Source organism: Vombatus ursinus, unplaced genomic scaffold, assembly GCF_900497805.2.
Source record: "Vombatus ursinus unplaced genomic scaffold, bare-nosed wombat genome assembly UNPS02014945.1, whole genome shotgun sequence".
In the NCBI taxonomy this organism is placed as follows: Eukaryota; Metazoa; Chordata; class Mammalia; order Diprotodontia; family Vombatidae; genus Vombatus; species Vombatus ursinus.
Window position 1 is genome coordinate 20,832,532 of NW_020954723.1, and position 21,725 is coordinate 20,854,256.

At 39.8% G+C, this 21,725-nt stretch overlaps 1 protein-coding gene across 4 annotated transcripts in view; it reads right to left on the bottom strand.

The window, feature by feature from the left end:
- Positions 1-6,765: 6,765 nt before the first annotated feature.
- The window catches only part of GSTZ1 (glutathione S-transferase zeta 1), a 28,990-nt gene continuing 14,030 nt past the window's right edge, over positions 6,766-21,725 (bottom strand). For 2 of the 4 annotated variants that reach the window (XM_027844917.1, XM_027844916.1), the window contains exons 6-9: positions 17,168-17,246; positions 16,481-16,533; positions 15,872-15,921; positions 14,317-14,742 (exon numbers count right to left, since the gene is read on the bottom strand). In XM_027844917.1, coding sequence (XP_027700718.1) covers positions 14,616-14,742; positions 15,872-15,921; positions 16,481-16,533; positions 17,168-17,246 — 309 coding nt within the window. In that variant the 3' untranslated portion in view covers positions 14,317-14,615. Of the gene's footprint in view, positions 7,427-7,457; positions 7,827-14,316; positions 14,743-15,871; positions 15,922-16,480; positions 16,534-17,167; positions 17,247-21,725 lie in introns of those variants that run through there. The other 2 variants (XM_027844919.1, XM_027844918.1) reach the window with 2 other exon arrangements.

Consider the following 21,725-nt stretch of genomic DNA (forward strand, 5'->3'; position numbering starts at 1 on the left):
AAGACACACCAGCCCACACCAGAGTTTATGAGGAAGGTGAAAAGAGAAATTCTGACCCCCAGCAGCAAATTCTCAAATTATTTAATTTTAAAAAATCAACAATAATATGTAATTTTAGGTATTAACAACCTTTCTCAAGTAATGATCACAAACCTGGAGGATCTGTTTTCAGATGACCAAATATATGTTAAGCATCCATGTAGCCCCTTGCCCAAGTCTGTTCAGACCGTATCTGAAATCATTCAAGCACTGCATTTGAAGGAAGACAAGCATATCCAGAGTGAGATGACGAAGATAATGAGGGGATTTTAAATGATATCACAAGAGGAAGGTGTGGGAGATAATTTAGCCCTCAGAGAAAAGACTTAATGAAGACATAGTAATGGCCTTCAGCTATTAGAAGGGCCATCTTGTGGAAGAAGGATTAGAATTTTTTTCTTTGGTTTCAGGGGGACTTGGGTAAAAGGTATAGGGAGACAGATTTCAGCTCAGTATTTTTTTTTTTAAAGATTTTTTTCCTCCTAACAATTAGAACTGTCAAGTTGAATAGGATGTTTTGTCAGTTAATGGATTCACCATCAATGGAGGTATCCAATCAGAGGTTGGATGACCACCTGAGAATATCATAGAAAAGATTAATATTCATTGTAGAAAATACAAGATTAGTTGAAAAGATATTGCCAAGTCTGGACTAGAAAACCACTAAAATTCCTTTCAATTTTGAACTTCTGTGATTCTAAATTAGAATGAATGTTCTGTGCAATTCAACAAACATTTATTAAGTGCTTGCTGTGTACCAGGCATGGTGCTAAACTCTGAGGAAACAAGGACAGAAATGGAAACAGCTTTGTTCTCAAGGACCTTACATTCCACTAGGGGAAACTATGTACATGGATAAGTAAGGATCAGGGACATTGAGGACTAACAGCTGGGGCAATTGGAAAAGGCCCCTTGTAGGAGGTAGTGCTTGAGCTGAGCCCTTGGAAAGGATATAGGGGTCCCAAGAGGTGGGGGTCATTCCAATGAGAGCGTTCCAGGAATGGGGGATAGGGAGCAATACCGTCTGTGTGAATGCACAAATGGGAGATGAAATATCATGCACAGGGAATATAGCAAGTTGGTCATTTTAGCAATGATCCTGCCCCCTAGGCCCTTAGGAGAAACATCTTCTCTGTGACTCTAGTAAGAAACAGTAGTATTGAGTTTCTCCACAGCTCTAGTCTATGAAATAGGATTTGCAGAAGTCCTTTCTCCATTAGGGGCCTCAGTTCATAAGATGACTTGGAATTGAGAGCATAATAACCATGGACATTTGTCCAGACTGAGTAGCTAAAAAGAAAAAGTAAATGGAGTAGGTAGATATAGATAGCTTCATGGTAGAAGTGGAGCTTTGGAAAATTATGAATTATAGTCTAGGTTCAGACAGCTGGATGCCTTGTTTACCTTTTGAATTGGGAACTGCCTTATTAGTAACCTTGTGTGAAGGTGAGCAGTGTAATGTAAGACAAACTCCTACCTGAGGTTCCCTCCCCCCATCATCCCTAGCCCTTGACTGTATTTGATATTTCAGACTGAATTTCTTCAGCAACTCTCAGGATCTCACTGTAGAGGATACCAAAGCATCTCTATTCATTGCTGGGTAAGACCCCTGCACAGAAAAAGGAGACAATTTTCAGAGTCAAGTCCTAGGAACTTACAGTGTGCTGATAGAGCCTAACTTCTGGGAATAGATGGTTGATCAGGAAGCAGGGGTTCTTGCTTTGTTTGTATCTAATGAAGGTCATGATCACCCCTTTTTGTACTCTCTCCCAGTGCAGCCTTAACATTGTTCTGTACACATAGATCAAAACCTAAAGTCAAGAACCTAGCTATTAAGTTGTTCTATCTGATTTGAGTTCATTATTTAACTTTTATTATCTATTTGTATTTGACTTGTTTTATGCCCTTGGATATGTGAACTGGGATTTATTTTCATGACTGCCATGTCAGACTTTTTGAGTCTGGTTCCCTTATTTATATTCACTAGAGTTTGTATATTACCTAGTAATTCAGAATACCATAGGAAACATAGCTAAAGTTGTTTAGAAAAATCTTATTAATTAAACCCCAGGGGGTTTCCTTTTAAAGGTGGCTGGAACTTGCTTGTAGCTGAAATGATCTATATGAAATTATTTTGAAGATTCCTTGATTTTATTGGTGGTAGGTACTCTTCCCACTGGTCTAACAAACCATAGCCCCTTCATGCCTTGAAATGCTGAGTGATTCTTATCTTTGTTCTTTCATAGATACTCCATAGCAGAGCTACCCAAATGGGCGGCTCTTTCCTTATGGGTCTTTAAATGTTTTGTGGATAGCAGTGCAATTTAACTCAGGCTTTACCTTTGTCCCTCACTCTTGATGCATGTTTGTCCTATCCCTTTTTTCATCACACATGTCCTTTTACACCATACTTCTGGTGTAAAAATCGTTGTCGGTAACACCCTTTGGTCTAAGTAAAATGACATGAATCTTTCTATTGCTCTTCAGGTCATCTGCTACTTTGATTTTTTCCAAAACTATATTTGTTCTATGATTCATAGAAAAATATTGATGCAAAAAATGTGTATTTTTTTGGCATTGACTCTCTTGAGTTCACACAGAGCTCTGCACAGTTTCCCATATGTGCTTTGTTTGTTGTTCTTTCCAAATTTGGACCTATTTTGTTGTTCATCTGCAGTACCTGTCCAAGATACAGACACACACACACACACACACGTGTGCGCACATGGAGTTAATCTCTGGGTTGTGCATCCAAGTTGATTGTCATAATCTGGGCTATATCATTCTTCATCCACTTGATTTTTCCTGTGTGGATTACTAGACCAATATCATAAATGGGAACAGTCCTATGAAGATGTTTATTCTCTGAGAGTCAAGGTAGGATCATGTTCTGGTTTACAATCTTGAAAGTTTGATTCAGATGCAGTTTTATCCATGAACCACTAATACTGCCACGTGATAGAAGTATCTTTTATTCTAGTCATTTTAAACAGTTTTTTTCAGCTAAGTGCCATTGCAGTAGCCAATTATAGAATCAGAAAATGAGAGTTGGAAGGGATCTCAGAAATCGTCTGGTAAAGTCTCTAATATTACTATTTTAGGTTTAACTTGAAAATTATCTATAAAGAGGATACTCATTTCCCTAAATTACACAGTCTTCTGTGGCACCTATTTTATTGCCATATATCCTCTGCTTGGCTTTCAGCTTTCATCTTTGGCTGGGGTTATTTTCCCTGGGTATATTGGCATTTCATCAAGTTGAACTTTCATTTGATTGTGTTAGAGAAGAGAATAAAGGCTAGAGGTTAAAATAATGGGCTTTTGACTCCCACACTTCATTGTCCCTGTTCCTCCTTTGGTGTTCTGGGCTTATCTAATATTTCCCTCATTGTTCCAAAAGTATTTGTGAGAGAAGATGAAGATGGGAAGTGCTTTGAGGTCCCCAGAAAAAAGTCGCTATCTGCTCCAAAATGATGGCTAGAATTTCATTAGGAGAGATAGGCATGGGGAACTGATGACTGGAACAATGAATTATTTGAATATTTTCCAAAAACCAGATCATACCATTGGTCCTTTATTTCCTTAGTGCCTCCTACGATATTAAATTTTGGTTAATTATATCATGAGAACTACATTTTCTTAATAAGTTTTAAAGAAGGAACAGAGCAGCTGCAAAGACAGGTATTTTTACTGCAACATGTTCTAATTGTTTATTATTCCAGAAACTGATTTGAAGAAGAAACAGTCTTAGTCTTTAAAATTTCTTTTTCTTTAAGAACAAAAGTTATTTGGTCTGGTTAGATTGTTTCCTTTTTACTCATAAGTTTTTGTCATGATGGTAGAAACTAAGCATCAACTTGTCACTTCAAACCATGTAAAGCACTCTGCACCAAACTACTTAATTTTCGTGTCCTTTTTGTGTGAGGTTTTTTTTTCTCCTTAAAAATCACATTTTAATGAACTGTGGCATTGAATGTGTTGCTTTAACATGCAGATGAGCTTATGTGCTACAGTCCCTTAAATAGCCTAGTTTGTGTGTTTTTATATTGTTCGACAGTTTTGTGATGCCTTTGTGAATTCTCGTCTTCAAAGTTCCAAAACCTGTCATAAATAAATTTTTTCACTATGCACCTGAGACTCTTGATTTACATCATAGTGAACCTCATTGAGATTTCAGATCTCTTATCTTTCATTCTTCCTAAACATCTTTTAGGTGTGAAAGAAGGGGAGATATCGTATGAGATCAAATAAGATATTATTTTTGGAATATATTTTTAAGAGCAAACTTTTGAAGGTAACAATAACAGGGATTTTTTTTTTCATCTGCACTTGTATTCATGACTGAGTGATTATAGTCTGGGGGTAGAAGTTAAATTAGATTTTGTGTAACTATTTAGAAAGAGCAGATTTTGGAATATAATAGAGTTCTACGTGATTATGCTTATTTTAAAATATGCCAACTGTACTTATCAAGATTAGATCTATATTAAGATAACTTCAAAATGATTGACAAAAGTCAAGGAAGGACTGAACAAATAGAGGGATATCCTTTGCTCATGATTAGAACCAATATATTAAAAATGTTAATGCTTCCCAAACTTATTTGCAGGTTGAGTGCAATACCATTCAAAAAGTCAAAAGGCTATTTCACAAAATTAGATAGGTATTAAATGTATATGGAAAAGCAGATAGGCAAGTATGAACTGTGAAAAAGAAATTTGAAAACAGGGACTGGCACTTCTAGATGTCAGAATTAGGCAAGAATTATTTCTTAAAACTGTTACTGAAAAAAGAAAAAAATAGATCATAGGATCATAGAGCCATAAGAGGCCTTTGAAGTCCAGTGCCTTTATTTTATAGATGACCATACAAACCCAGAAATTAATTACCTTGCCCAAGGTCACATAAGTACATGGCAAAGCCAGGATGTGAAATCAGTTCCTCTGAAAAAAATAGAAGGGAATAGAGAACCTAGAAATACAACCTAGTATCTGTAAGAGATTGCCATTTAAACTCATGTTTAAAATACTGAGGAATGGAATAAAAACTGGACCACTATATGATGAAAAATGGGTTTTGATACATATCTTATGCATTTACCAGCTAACTGGAAAATAGTCTAAATATACAACATTGATCAAAGTAAAGGAAATATTTTTATCAAACAAATGGAAGAGATTAATGGAGACAAAATAAAAGTTATAATTATACATAGGAAAGAGCCTTTTGCTCAACAAAAAGCACTATCTTCAAAATTAAGAGAAAAGTCATTACAGAGAAAAAGTATATGCAATAAATACATCATATGAAGATCTGACATCCAGATTCATTAAGCAGTATTTATAAAACTAATAGTAGAAGACTTATCTGTAAGATTAACAATTCCTAATTCCTGTTCAGTGGAACCTGAACAGACAATTTTTAAAGGAAGAAATAAACTTAATAACGTGGAAATATGCTTACATTATCTAATCAGAGATATATGCATATGAAGACTATTTTAAGACACCACCTTACTCCCACTAGAAAGGCAAAAATAGTAAAAAGTTATAAAATTCAATTTTGGCAGGGCTGCGGGGAAATGGGCAACTCTGCAGGATAGATTTTTGCAGTGTCAGTCACAAACTAGCTGATTATAACTTTTGACTCTGATTCCCTTGCTAGAACTTGATCATAAAAAATTAAAAGGAGCTATGTAAAAATATTTGCAGTCACTTTAGAACAAAATTTATAAGAGCAAAAAAATCCTTGAAATACCTCTATGTCCCACAATTGGAGAATAGGTGGATAAATGATGGTATGTAAATGTGATAGGATATTATGGTGTTAAAAATGAAGTATATAAAGACATAATAGAAAATGATACAAAATGAGATCAGCAGAACCATACACACTGACTATAACTATATGTATTTACATAAAATAAAGCCCCAAATAGCATAACTTCAGAGGGGCTTGCAAAGCGACAGAGAAGAAATATAATTTATTTATTGCAAATTCATTTGGTTCCACTTTGTTAGATGTTGCTGTAGAATTTATTTCGAGTCATTTTTAAAGGTTTTTGGAGGGGTTTGGGGGAGAGCTCAGGTGAGTCCCTGCCTTTACTCTGCCATCTTGGCTCTGCCTGTACTTTGTTAGATGTTAAAGATTTAAGATTTCATTCCTTATTTTTATGTTCATTTTATTATCTCTTTGATAGTTATTTATAATAAATTAAAATTTATTTTAAAAAGCAATAAGCCTACTCTGTTAAAATCTGGAACCAGTACTTTGGACTTTCACAGCAGAGTAAGGAAAACTAAATCAGATGAGTTCCATTTTACCATTTCTACACATATCCCTTGCTCTGGGCTATTCCCCAGTTCCTCCTCACAGGTTTTGTAGGTTGGGTCCCTAGAAGGACTAACTGTGTCAGGTTCTAGGGAATAACTTTGCAAGGGTCTCCTCCCACTACTGTAGCTCACAAGCCTCCACTGTTGTGCTTTCCATTAACAATCAGCAAGTAAATGTAATTAGCTTTAAGCAAAAGCATTTACTCAGATGATATAGCAAAAGCATAATAATAATAGCTAACATTTATATAGCATCTACTATGTGCCAAGGGCTTTACAAGCATTATCTTATTTGATCCTCACAATGACCCTGGGTGGTAAGTGCTTTTATTATTCTCATTTTACAGGTGAGGAAACTGAGGCAAAGAGGTTAAGTGACTTGCCCAAGGTCATACAGCTAATACGTGTCTGAGATGGAATTTGAACTCAGATCTTCCTGACTTCAGGCCCAGTGTTCTATCCACTAGCTGCTCTTGTAGTTGTAAAACATTCTAGGACACCTCCCACAAATACAAAATCCATGGGAGGAAGGGTCTCAAGCATGTTATCAGTGGTAGTGGGACACTTTATAGGATACATATGTGGCAAAGGTACCCCACAAGTCCCAGTACTGCCAGGCCCAAAAGTCCTCTCTCCGGAGAGTCCTTACGGGGAGTTCCCAGGGTTTACTGCTCTCCACGGCCCAACTCTCAATTGCCAGGGATCACACTCCTTGAAGTTGCTTTTCTTCCTTGGGTGACTGTCTCTCGGTGTCTGGGCCTGTCTAGAACATGTGTATGCTCCCTGATGGATGCAATGTCTCCTACTGGTCCAGTAGCTCCACATGGCTAATGATAGGGGTGGGAAGGGGGAGAAATTCTTTCCTCCCCTCCCCATCCCTCAAGTATTGCAAGTATTTTCTCCACAGGCAGTTCCTGGCTTCCTACATCACCAAATCTTCAATTCCAACTTCTGGATGAAGTGTCTCCTACTCTGGTGTTAAATATCATGACCAGCCAATGGGAAGAGAGAGGAGGGAGAGACATGTCCTCCTGGCCAACCTTCTCTCGGGGTCGCTATTTAACAAAACAAAACAAACACCTTTTTGTAATTAAATTCAATGTTCGAGGCACTGTTAGGACCCAGGGAATAAAAAGAGAAAATGTATCAGTCCTTACTCTCAAGAGCTCACATTGTACTGTGGAAATACAATGTGTTCACCCATAAGTAAATTCAAAGTAAATGCAAAGTAACAAAGTAAATTCTGGAAAAAGATAGAACTAAAGACTGAAAGGATCAGGAATAGTTTCCCATTAGATGAGGCATCTTAGCAGCACCTTGAAATAACCTGTATGTTGTTTCCTGTTAGGATAAGACATGTTCCAATTTTTCCTCCCTTAATTTCACTCATTTTTTAACATAAACTTCTGTTTATCATGCAGTGACATAGCAATTCTCTTCCCTTCTCGGTGTACTCTGGAAACAAAAGGGAGGAAGTGATATGAAGTTAATCATAATTTAAAGGAATGTAACCAAACCATCAGGCAGCTAGAAGGCACGGTGGATTGAGTGCTGGGCCTAGAGTCAAGAAGACCCATCTTCCTGAGTTCAAATCTGGCCTCAGACACTTACTAGTTGAATGACCCTGGGCAAGTCACTCAACCCTGTTTTTCTCAGTTTCCTCATCTGTAAATGAGCTGGAGAAAGAAATGGCAAAGCACTCCAGTATCTTTGTAACCAAATGGAGTCACAGAGTTGGACACGATTGAACCAAGCCATCAAACAATAAAGGCTCAGCAGTGAGAATTCCCGGTTGAATATAATGACATAATGCACCTTTTGAAGCATTTTCATATGATCTTAAAATTCACTATTTGAAACCCTTAGCATTCATCAGCCTTTCTTCTTAGCTCCAGAGTAGCCCAAGTATGATCTTAAGGAGGAGACTACTTCTCATTCAAGGGGCAGTGGCACATGGCCCTGATCTCTGGGCCTTGACTTACAGGTAAGTAGGTTATGTTTAGCAAGCTAGAAGGAGCCTACAGTTGAAAGTAATTTGGTTATTTCCAGCACTTTTCTTAGGGGCATGCATGATGACCCTGCCTTATAGCTGACCATGCCTTCTTCCCTGGAAGTGTGAGGTCCCTTGGGGCATTTTGTTCCCAGTAACTTCCGTCTCACTGAGGATTCCCATACCCCATATCCTGGCACTTTAATCCTTGCAAAGAATTTGTTAATCTCTACCGTTTATACTACCAACATCAAGTAACACACTCCACCCTACCCCAAACTGTGAGCCCAAATCAGTCAGTCTCTTCCACCCATCCCAGAAAGACTAACCTTTTTCTCAACATTTTCCTCTGTAAGGCAGGTTGCCAACTGTCATATGTTGGAAAACTGTTATTGAAAGTAAGGCCCTGAAGTCCTTAGTGGGAAATGTTGAGAAAAATGGCCCATGCCACAGGAGGGCTTACCCAAAGACTGTCAGGATGGAAGAAGTCTTATTACTCAAAATTTGACAATTATTTTTTAACCTTTCCTGTGGGCACCTGTGAAGAAAATGTCCTCTACCTTCCTGCCCTCCAAGGTTTAAAGTGAAACCATAGAAAAATAGTAGAAGGTAATAGTAAAGTAAATAGAGGTTAAATAGTAAAGAGAATAGCATAACATTTCCTACTACATGGAATCCCCATCCTTTTTTTTTTCCAACTGTACTAGCAGTAGTACCTTTCAGAAATGAAGTGTCTTTAAAATTAAAAAGGTACCTTCCTTAATAGTAGTAGCTAGCTTGTATTGTAAACATTTTACATATTTTATCTCATTTGATTCTCACAACCTGTGAGGTAGGTGCTATTATTATCTCTTTTATAGATAAGGAAACTGAGGCTGAGAGGTTAAGTGATTTGTTCAGGGTTACAAGGCCAATAAGTGGCTCTGACAGGTCTTACTAAAAAATCAGACAGGATTTTAAATCTAGTGCTCTTAACTACTATCCCTCCTAGCTATTCTCTCTAGAGCAGGGGTCCTTAGTCTACTTTGTGTCATGGACCCCTTTGACTTCTGATGAAGCCTATGGACCCCTTCTCAGAACAATGTTCTTAAATACATAGATTCAAATACATAGGATTACAAAGGAAACCAATTTACCACCTCACACCTATCAGATTGCCTAAAATGACAGAAAAGGAAAGTGACAAATGCTGGAGGGTATAGGGGGAAATAATAACACTAATGCATTGTTGGTGAAGTTGTGAACTAGTCCAACCATTCTGGAGAACATCTTAGAACTATACCCAAAGGGCAATAAACCTGTGCATACCCTTTGAACCAATAATTGCTGCTAGGTCTATACCCAAAGGAGATCAAAGAAAAAGGGAAAGAACCCATATTATAGCACTTCTTTCTGTGGTGGCAAAGAATTGAAGGGATGCCCATCAATAGGGGAATGGTTGGACAAGTTATGGTATGTCAACATGATAGAATACTGTTGTGCTATAAGAAATGATGAAGGGGATGGCTTCAGAAGAACCTGAGAAGACTTATATGAACTGATGCAAAGTGAAATGAGCAGAACAAAAAGAACAATCTGTATAGTAACAGCAATATTGTAATAATAATCAACTGTGAAAGACTTAGTAACTATCAATATAATAGTATTCTAACATAATAATTGATCACAACTGCAAAGGACTCATGATATAAAATGTTATCCACCTCCAGATAGAAAACTGATAGTGTCTGTGCAGACTGAAGCATATTTTTTTTCTTTTATCTTTTTTTCTTCCAGAACATGACTAATGCAGAAATATGGAGTGTTACCTCTGACCAATAACAGCAGTGTGACTGTGGACAAGTCACTTAACTTCTCAGTTTCAGAGACAACTTTATAAGATCCAAAGTTCCCTTCACAAAGAAAATTAAAGTTCCTGACCAGTTTGCCACTTATCTGGCAGATTGGGGTTTCTCCTCCACTACTTGGGAATCTTTTTGTCTCATTTCTCTTCCTTTCCCCATCTGCCTTTATGACTTTATTTTAAGACCATGAGGGCAGAAAGAGACTTTCTGTGCACAGGGCTTTCCCCACAGGCCTATATCATGAACCTCCCTAGGTGAGCAGCCATGCCCACTTCTCCTTTCTGTGGTCCCTGTAGGAATGGACCTCTGATCAAACCCTCCACTCCCAACGACACATACGGTTCCCCAACTTCTTCCTTATCTTACCAACTCTGCTACCTTCTTCCCTCCACTTGTCTAACTTTCCAAAGCACTAAGGATTCTGCACCCCCAGTAATCACCTCCACATGGCTCCAGGGAAGTTTTTTTATTTTGTTTTGTTTTGTTTTGGAATGAGGGAACAGGGAGAAAAGGAGGGGTGTTTCTCTACCTGTGATTCCATTGCTGTGATAAACTCCCTCTTTCCAATCAGAGAGCAGATCTTCAACCCCTCTGTACTTTCTAGTCACAGAGCCTGGAGGACTGAGGGGTCAGATGATTTGCCCCACAGCCTGTGTCAGAAGCAGGTTTTGAACTAGGGTCCTTCTTTCTTCAAGGCTGGCCCTCTACTACATCATGCTGTCTCTCACCAGGGGAAAATAAACATCTAACACAAATCTCTGAATCTCTTGCCTCCAAACCAGCGTCTGACAGGTAAAGCCAGGGAATAAAATGTTCTATGCCCTGTCTGGAAAAAGGACAGGAAGATTGTGGTTCCTATTACTTCAGCCTGTCCCCTACCTGTCCTCAGAGACTTGGTGATGACACATTACTTGTAAGGAAAGATGTAAGAAGTGTTTGTAATAAAGCAGGAGTGAGAATTACTGTCTGAATTGAAAGATGAGGCTCAGAATGGTGAAGGGATTTGTTAGGAGTCCCATACTTTTGAAAAGTAGTTGAGCCCAGGCTAAAAACACCTTTACCAGTCACTCTGCTAGAGTAAAAAGAGCAGCTGGGACCAAGGGGAAAACCATAAGCCAGGGATGGTCTTGGGTACTCCAGCCTTGTAATAGAGCTATGTTCCTCTTCAGGATGGGGTGACTGGTATCAGGGTGGAGTGGGGGACTGGAGCTTTGCTAGGAGAACAGCTGGCAAGAAGTGCTACGAAGTAATTAGCAAGGACCTTATATGCTCATACATGAGCATACACTGAGATTCCTAGTCCCACTCCTAGGGGTTAGCCTTCACTAGGTTCTTCTCACCCACTCTTCCAAATCAGAAACACAGGCAGGTGCCAGAATCTCATCCCTCTTTTATAAGCATAGCCTCTACCTAGGGGTGTGCTAGGGCTAGCTCCAACAGGGAGATAATTGTGAAATCTTTAGTGCAAGCATGTATGCCTCAGAAATCAGCAAACGCTATGGAATCAAGGGTTTGTTTAGCATTTTGTTGATTGCCTAGACTTCAGTGATAGAGAAATTGCTAATGATGCAAATTAAGCTTAAATGTGTTGTGCTTACATTTTCCCCTCAGAGAGCCAGTTGTTAAACATTTATTAGCATAACACTGCCTCTACCAATTTCCAATTTATCTATGGCCTAGTATTCCAGATTGTAGGTTCTTGAGGTTACCAGTGTCCTCTGTTCTAACCTCCTGCTTCTGACTGTCCTGATTGAAATTAAGGTAAACTCAGGCACAAAGCTCTGAGCACATTCAATTTATTGGTAATGCTAGCAGTTACCAACAAAAAGGGTCTTTGCCTCCTTTACAAGTCAAAAAGACCCTGAATAAGGGCAGACAGATAATTTTTACAGACAAAAGGGGGAGCATTAAAAAAAAAGATAGTATTGATGCAGTTTAAGGGTTCAGGGGTGCTGGGACCCCAAAATCACAACACGTGGGTCCTGTCTGAAAGAATCTGACCCAAGCCTTCTTTCAGCCAAAGACAAAGTTTATTAGAACATCCATCATATTGGGCAGACTCTTAAGGAATTTGAAACCTGGGTAAGCAGTGGCTAGATTATAAAAATCTGAGCCTTGGCTAGATTATAAGAATCTAAGCATCTTAATGGAGACAAGATGGACCTTATATACAGAAAGACTATGGGAGGGATCTAGGAGTGGTCAAGTAGTCTATGAGGTAATAGAATTCCAGGAACCTGGATCAAGGAAGAATGGCCAAGGGAGAATACAGAAATGGCCTGGGCCATAGGGAGGTCCACAATGAAAGGCCAGTTGATGGGATTATAGCCTCAGGGGAATGCCAGAGATTTGGCCATGTGGAAATCCAAGGTTTTTCCCAGATCCCAACCCCATCAGTATCATAGATGGGGAAAACAACATGATTGGTTACAAAGTCAGAAGCATCACTGATGTGGAGGACAATATAATTGCCTGGACATCAGGTAGGCAGGGCTAGTAAGAACCCCTCCTTACACTTTGTGGCTATGGAAAGCTCATTGGTGGTGTCCACCAGCTTGGCTAACCAGTTACATAAATAATAATTTCCTTTAATTGGTTAAGGATAGCTAGTAGTATAGAGATCTTTTAATTAAAGCATTATAGGGGAACTGAACTATTAAACTTAATTAAGACTGAACTTCTGAACTTAAAGACAAAGAAACAGTGACTTAGGCAGTTGTCCAAAATGTCAGTGGTGATACAGAATAGAATTAATTACAAAAAATGGAGATGATATCATTGATTTTCTGAGAGGAGTTGAGGAAATAGAAAAATAGATACCCTCAGGGTAACCAAATTGACCCTTTGCTTGTGGTGTCAGTCAAAAGATGAGTGGTAGGGAAATTGAAGCAATTGGTAAAAAGGTTCATGGACTTAGTATTTCCATGTTTTCTTTACCATGTATATTCTTCTTAAGGACCATGCCTTAAACACAAATCACTCTGGCTCTCATTGATTAGCCAACAATAGGTCCCAGCCCAACCCGACTTGGTCATTATTTGGGCCCTGAAGTCTTAAAGTTAACGTAAATAGCAATTGTTTGTTTTGGCCGGAGATCCTGAGGTTCTCCCCCTCCCAGATTGAGATATATATATATATATACATATATATGTATATATATATACATGTATATATGTATATATATATACATATATATATATGTATATATATATATATTTTTTTTTTGGGCTACGTAAAAGAGGCCATTCTTTGCCTTATTTCTTCCCTAGCCTTAGTCACTGAATGGGCATCGCTTCAGTTAGACTGAGACCTGGGAAAGACCTTAGTTTAAAAAGGCCAAGGTCTCCCATTGCATCACGGGCCATCTCCAGATCTTTATATTACCACTGTACCCCAGATGGATCCAGAGGAGAAAGCGAGGCTGGTGACTTTGCATAGCCCTGCCTCACTTAAATCCAATTCACTTGCAAGTCATGGCATTGTCTCCCTGATGTCATGGTTCTCTTAGATAACAAAGGACAAATCACAACCATGTATAGCTAGTTAGTTCTAAGGTTCCACCTGATTTATCTCAGGACCCAAACTATGGCTTATTTGCATGACTATGGAAACAGATGGAACATGGCAGGGTGGATCAGGAAGATCTAAGTTTAAGTCCTTCTGGGCATATATAGGGTGTGTGACCATATGCAAATCACTTAACCTCATTGCCCCAGGCTACTCTCTAAGACTAAGTTACAGGTGAGTTATTGATCTGCCTAGTTGGAGAGAGTTTGCACAACAGAAGCTCTTGGCTCCAATGAAGGCACAGTTTCCCTCCTTGTTCTCCCCTTTCCTATCCTATCCCCCCGAAACAGGGAGGAACTACTTCTCAGTGGCTGTTAAAATTCCAGAGATATGTGTCCTCTCCCTTTTGCTTACTGGGCATGGTCTTTAATGAGCTGGTACACTACTTGGGAAGAATGAAGATGCCTCATCTCCTCTACCTTTGTTCTGGCTTGACTGGATTCTCTTCTTGGATCCAGAGTTGAGGGTATAGATGAACATCGAGATTAATTAACAAAAATGCATGATATGCATGAAAGCAGCCCACAGAAAGAGGAGGCAGTACTTCATGTCATGAATTTATTCAGCACTTCACGATCTTCCAAGCATTTTACCTAAATGACTACACTGATTCCGATCACCATAACCCTATGAAACAGGCAGTACAGGTATTATTGACCTTCAGATTTGACAGAAGAGGAGACTGAGGTCCAGAGGAATTCTGTGGTTGGCAAAGCTAGAATTCCAACCTAGGTCTCACAGCTTCCAAGCCAGGACTCATTTCACAAAGCATGATTTATTTTTCTTGGTGGCATTAAAACTATGCAGCTCACACTCTCATTCTTAAGTTGGAAATGCCAGGATTTAGGCCCGAAGTTCTGGAGGGGTGTCAGGCTGCCGGGAAGGGTGGCTCACTTGGAAAGCCTCCATGGCAAGCAAGGTCTTGTTGATGCGGTTGATAATGGGGTATGGGGAGAGGTCCACCTTAAATCTGCAATATGAACATAAGTCATTGAGCAGAGGCTGGGGTTTCAGCAAGGAAACATCAAACCCGAGAGGCATGGAGAGACAAGTTTGGATATTCATTTAACTGGTCAGGGAAATTCTTACAAGGTAATGCAATGGATAGAGTGCCAGGCCTGGAGTCAGAAAGACCTGAGTTCAAATCCTGCCTCTGACACTTACTAGCTGTGTGACCTTGGGCAAGTCACTTCACTCTGTTTGCCTCAGTTTCCTCATCTCTAAAATGAGCTGGAGAAGGAAATGGCAAATCACTCTGGCATCTTTGAAAAGATATACCCCAACTGAGGTCATGAAGAGTTGAACACTCCTGAAAACGACTAAAGAAAAACAAAAAAAACAGAAGTGCAGGGGCAGTGGCCTTTTTGAGGCAGTACAGTGTCATTTGGTCCTTATCCTGTCTTGTTTTGTGAATTATCTTTTCATATCTTGTCTTTCTATCAGGGGTTTTTAACCTGGGGTCTGTGAACTTAAATTTTTTTTATAATTTTATTTCAACATAATTGGTTTCCTTTATAATTTTATATATTTAAGGGGTCCATTGACTTCACTGGCTTACCAAAGGGGTCCATGACACAAAAAAGGTTTAGATCCCCTGCTCTAGATAAAACCCAAGATCCTTGGGATTGGGAATGGTCTAATGGAGCCCTGCACATAATAGAAGCTCAACTGATACTTGCTGTATTGGGGTAAAAGGAAGGCAATGGATAGGACTGCAAGGCTGGACCCTGGTCCATTCTGATTTCTGGAGATAATTCAGGGGATCCTTGTGGGCAGTGAACACTTATAGAAAGTGGACGAATACTTTCTGGTGGGTATTGCTGTTGGGGTGCCTGCCAGGGAGCTAGGATGTGGGCACCCTCACTTTCCTATGAGTAGAAGCCAAGGGCTGGATCATCTCTGTAGGGATTGTGAGGTCATGTCATTGGCTCTCTCAAGCAGGGGAAGGGGAATTCCATTACAGAAACAGATAAGTTGAGATGTGCTACCAGTGTGACTCATACAACACAGAGGGAGGGGTCTAGTAGGGGAAAGGTAGTTGCGTGTGTATGGAGAAGGCTCTCTATGGTATGGGGGGAGAGGACAGGGTTCTCACTCACTTCTGAGCATTAGCCACCTGAGGCACCAGGCATAAGTCAGCCATGGAGATCTGCAGAGAAAGGTCAAATTTAGTTCTGGTCCAGGATTCTTGACCACACACCTGTTGGGTTCTGACTGTATCCCTGGCAATCCTATCAATACAGTAGTCATGCACTGTGCTCTTTCCCTCTCAAACCTGAATAATCCCATCCCTTGCCCCAAAGCCTCTGTCTATAGCAACCAGACAAGGTTTAATCAACCAGTGGCTTCCTGCTGACATCTCTGGTTAGGATTCTTTCCTTGCCACTGTCCTGCTTTGAAGACAATTGGTCCCAAGTGTAAGGAAGCTCAGTTGGCTACCCTAGTTTGAAGGTGTCAGTCCCAGCTGAAGTGTGAGGGACTAACTCGACTTCCCTAGCATCCCTCCCTCATCCCTGCCCTGCACCTCCCACTTTGGGTGTCTCCAGTTAAGCCAATAGCCTTCCCTCATAGCTTTTCCTTAAACAAGGGCCTATTGCTTTCAGCACTGACTGGCTCGGCTAGTTCTTCTGAAGTCCTCTTTAGTTGTAGCAACAAATTCTGACAGGGGCCAAGAATAAGGAAGAATGGAGATATGGGATGGCCCCTACCTCATTTCCCACGCAGTACTTCCCTGCTGTGCTTTGCAGGATGTGCTCTAGGGCTGCAAAAAGAAGAAAATAAAAATCAGGGAAGGCCCTTTGGCTCTTACTCCATGTATAGCAAGAAGGAGGAAGCTCAGCCTCATTGCTCTTGGGTCTCAGCTTCTTCTATAAATGGGGATAATAGCACCTGTATCTGAGATGGGATTTGTGGGCGAGGTAAGCTTGAACCTGCTTGCTGGAGGAAAGGTAACAGAGAGGATACTGGGGAATTTGGAGCAAAACAGGGGGAAGATGTTTCCCATTTCTCCCATCTGTAGTGAGTAAGGCACAAGGTAGTACTGTTCTATTCCACAATTGCTCTCTCCTTTGGCCCCAATCTCTTGCATGTAATTTTCAGGCAAAGCCATAGACTTAAGTGGCCTAGTAAAGGGAAGACTAGGCAATACCAAAGGTCTGAGACTTGACCACTGGTTTGAGATGAATTGTTCTCATTAAACCAATCTGGCGACTTGTTCAGCCTATCTCCTTCCCAACTGCTGGCCCTGAAGTCCCTCTATTTCCCAGCCTATTCTATCATTATCACCACAGAAGCCAGAGGGAGATCATGAAAAAAGCATCAGGTGAGCAGGACCAGTTCTCTGAAATTCCAGGATCAGGAGCTTGTAACGAGGGCAGGACAGGATGGAGACTTACCTTCAAAGCCAGAGCTGATGACTTCTTGTGCCCATGTCAGCTGGGCCTCTTGGCCCACTTTCTTTAGGACAGATAAGTTCTGATAAGCCAAAGGAAATCCAGTGGTCAGATTTAGCAGCCTTGCTGATCCTGCCAACCCAGCACCAACCCTTCCCTTCAGTCTAGCAATCCATAGTTCCCTACTAGGGTGAGAGATGTCATTCCTTCCTCTTTTCCTGAGAGATTCTGCTATGTGACGATCCTAGTTTCTCAAGGTTTGGGGGATGGGATCTCCGGAGATGCCTGGTCCGTGGGACCTTCTTCTCTCATTGCCTAAAGTGCGGGTGGCCAGAAAACCCCCAAACTGCACCCACTGGTGTGATATGTGATAGAGGAGCAAGAGGAGAGTCGAGAGGCCCAGGGAGTGGAGTTTTTATAGGTGTGGCTATAGTTATGGGCTAAATATTAAGGCCAGGAAGAAGAGAGACTAAGTAACATTTAACCTTGGCAGACTACAGGATAGTTGTTCTTACACTTTATATAGAGATGAGGACAGAAACCCTTTCAGGGAAACCTATGCAAAACTGGCCCGAAGTCTTCCAACACTTGAATAGGGGGATTATGAGCCAGTGACAACTCCCCATTAATTGGGACTCTAAAGCCAGATCTTAGCCCTGACCCATCACAAAAGCAATGGGGGAAAGAAACAGCTCCCACAGGCCAAATTACTAGGAGACAAAACCTGACTGCAGTCTTTGGAGCACTAGGGAGCCAGAGCAGGAGTCAGAGCACCACTGCTACAGAGCGTGCGAGAGGCTGAGACATCCAACATCCAACATCCCAGTGGGGCCTGCCCAGGCCAAAGCTGGGGATGGAACAATTCCCAATTAAAGACTGTGCAAGGAAAAGAAGACAAATATCGGACAACCAATAGGAGACTGATATGAGACTCAGGAATTGAGGCAGATAGGCTTAATACCAGCCACCCCATCCAGATCAGTGGCAGTGGTGACATCCAAGCCCACACAAGTCCTAACCATCCAAGGGTACCAGAAGGGACTGATCTGGGCTCAAAATATCAATACAAGAACTGAGGCTGAAAATAAGGAAATAGAAAAAAAAACCCATTGAACACCATACATAAATATTATGGGTTAAGAGAAGCCCAAACTTTAAACCTAGAAGAGAGTAAATCTGCAATTACAAGTACAGTCTTGGAGGGAAAAAAAAATGTTTAGCCACAAGGGCTACAAAAAGAGACTAGACGAAATTAGCAAAAAGTTAAAAAAAAAAGAAATTATAAATGATATCAGAGTTCAGGAAAAGATAGAAAGGAACATGCATAGTTTAGAACATGGAAAACCTCACTCAAATAGGAGACTCTCTAAAAAACAGAATGAAGCAAACAGAACTGAATAATTTTGTGGCACAAGAAATACTGGAGGTACATATTATAAAACAAATGACCAAGAAAACTTAAAAATCACTGGACTCTGTGTTAAAATTGTATATTGCTCTGGTCCCCCTGACCACCTCTCCCCTTCCAGTAATAAGTAAGTTTATAAGTAGCCAATATAAATGGGCAATAGCAAGAAATAAGATTGCAAACAGGAACCTGGAAATCACATACAAACTGTCCCTAAGATCAAAGGAGCATAAATTTACAAACTGCATCATATATTAACCAAAACTCACATCCTGGTAAAATGTGCTGAATTAGCAGGCACCATCTGGGCACTACTGTCAGGGCCTTAGGTCCTATGATATATAAACCCCAGAAAAATTCCAGACCTCCACAGTAAAGACCAACAGAACATCAAATGATGCTGATAATTTTGAGATGATGTGGACATGTTAACTTTAAAGTTTTAGTAACAACTCTGACACGATTTGCATATGTTAATGAACTAACACCAAGGTGACACAGACAAGAGTAAGTCTGTCTTCCAAAAAAACTCTGTAAAAATGAGACCTCAAACTCCTGCCCACCAAGCACTCTTCCATTTCCATCAAGTCCATGACGCTAAGTGCTCCCAACTCTATTCAATGGTTACATGAGTGATACTCTGTGTCTCTCCCTCTCCTCCTCCCCCTCCTCTTCCCCACTTCACCTGCCTCCCTTCACCATCCTTTCCTCTGCTCTCTGCTTCTATATCTCTTCTGCCACGTGTCTCTGCTGTGTTGTTCGCTCCCACACCTCTTGGCTAAAGTGTGATTTAAAAGCCACCCATTTTTCCCTTGCCAGTCATGTTACTGGCAAGTACTCAAAGAATTGGATGTGCCACTCCCTATTTCTTAATAAATTCCTGAAAATCAGGACCAAACAAAAAACCTGGATACCATATTTCAAGAAATAATAAAGGAGACTGTCCAGATCTATTATACCAAGGAACATTCACTAATCACTTCCAAAGAGAAAACCTAAAATTCAACACTAAGTAGTGTCAAAGTCAAAATGGAGAGCTTCCAAGTCAAAGAAAAAATACTGCAAACAGCCAGAAAGAAATCATTCAAGTACTAAGGAGCCATAGGTAGTACACAAGACTTAGCAGCAACTCTACTAAAGAAGAGAAAATCTTGGAATATGAATATTCCAAAAGGTAAAAGCTAAAGGTTTTACAACCAAAAATAACTTACTCTGCAAAACTGAGTATTATCCTATAGAGGTAAAAATGTCCTTTAATAGAACAGAGGACTTCTGAGAATTTCTGAGGAAAAGACCACTGGGAAGAAACTCTGAAATGGGAACAAAGGGGTCAAGAGAAGCCTAGAAAGGTAAATACATTTGAGCTACTAGAAGGGTCTAAACAATGATAAAGTAACTACATTGTAACAGGGAGAGAAGAGACAAGTGTCCCTTCAGAATCCCAAAAGAAGTTAAATGAAAAAAACATGGGGCCTTCATGTGGTCATGCTTTGCTTTGTTGGTTTGAAGAAAGAAAAGAAAAGGGAGGGGACAAGGAATACACTAGAGAACAAATGAGGAAAAAGGAGGAGGAATTTACTATTTCTGGTAAATATAGTCCATGAAAAAAGTATTTAAACATGGAGGAAATGGTGGGGAAATGGTATAAATAATGACATTCTTATCTGAACTGCATAAGGGAGGGCTGAACACACATGTACACACAGAGTATGGTGTAGAAATACATTAAACTCAACAGGCAAATAGGTGAAAACAGGAAAAGGAAAAGTGGGATAAAGAGTCAGAGTAGAGTTGTAGAGGGAATAGATACAAGCAAAATAAGCTTCAGTTTCAGAGGGTTAATTATAAAGGGAAGATTAAAAAGAAAACATATAAGAACCAGAGATCAGGGTCTGAGACTGGTCAGAGATGGGGGGGGGCAGAGGAGTAGGAAAAGACTATTTTAATTAAGGATTACTAGTGTTGATCAGATCCCTTCTTTTTTTCCACCCCTTTCTTCATTGTAAAGAAGTATAAGAGGGATGATAGTGGAAATTATGCAATTAATAATTATAACCATGAACTTGGATGGGATGAACTCATTCATAAAAAGGAAGGTAGCAGAATGAATTAGAAAGCAGAACCAATATGTTGTTTATAAGCAACACACTTGAAACCTAAAGATTCTCACAGAGTCAAACTGAGGGGCTAGAGCAGAATTTATTATGATTTGGACAAGTTTTAAAAAGCAAAGGCAGCAATTGTGAAAGCACACTGAGGTGTTCCTTCTACCCCACATTCCACCCCACTGCCTTTTTAAGCTACACCTTACAAAATAATATCAGGACCCTATTTTAGTCTAAAGTCTTTGGTGCCACCTAAACGAGAAAACTTATCAATAGTTAATCAAAATTTTAAAAAAACAATGCCCTGCACTAAATCTTTTTTTTTCCCCTCTCTCTCTTATTGGAGGCCTAACCACTTCCTTTGAGGAAACTAAGTGAAAATACAGAGAGGAACTATGTTGGAGGATGAAGTCAGAGTGGTGATCAGACAAAGGCAAGGAGGCCACTGTTTGCTCCAATTAAGAGACTGCTCTCTTTTCCCATGTCTTGACCAGGCAGCAATGATAAGACTACAAGAAGGAAGCAATCTTTTATTACTTCTGTAAATGAAAGTATCTCTTGAGTTGATTTTTGGCTAGGTGGAAAGAAGAGTGCTTAGAGTGAGTTGTCAAATAGGGTTTATAAAAATGATTTTCTAAGCTGCACTGACATTTTAAGTTATTATTGTTCTGAGACTTACCTAGACTCTGAACTCTTGCTTAATTTTGACTTTGGAATTTTGTTGATTGAGAAAAACATAAACTGTAGTTCCAAAATGGCTTGTATCAGAGATAGTTCTCTGATACTGGATATCAGAGACATTTAAAGGCAACAGGAAACTCTCTCCATTTTTGGATCTCCCTCTAAGTAGAAAATACTTAGAATTAGTTTAATTTAATTGGTAAGATTTTTCTGGCAGGCTTGTGCCTACAACACAGAGTACAGAATTTTCTTCTATATAATCATGGTCTCAGACAAGGCAACAGAAAAAAACAGACATAGTTAAAAGGGATAAACAGGGAAATTAACATCATTCTTAATGACACCAATGTGATAGAAAAATATCAAT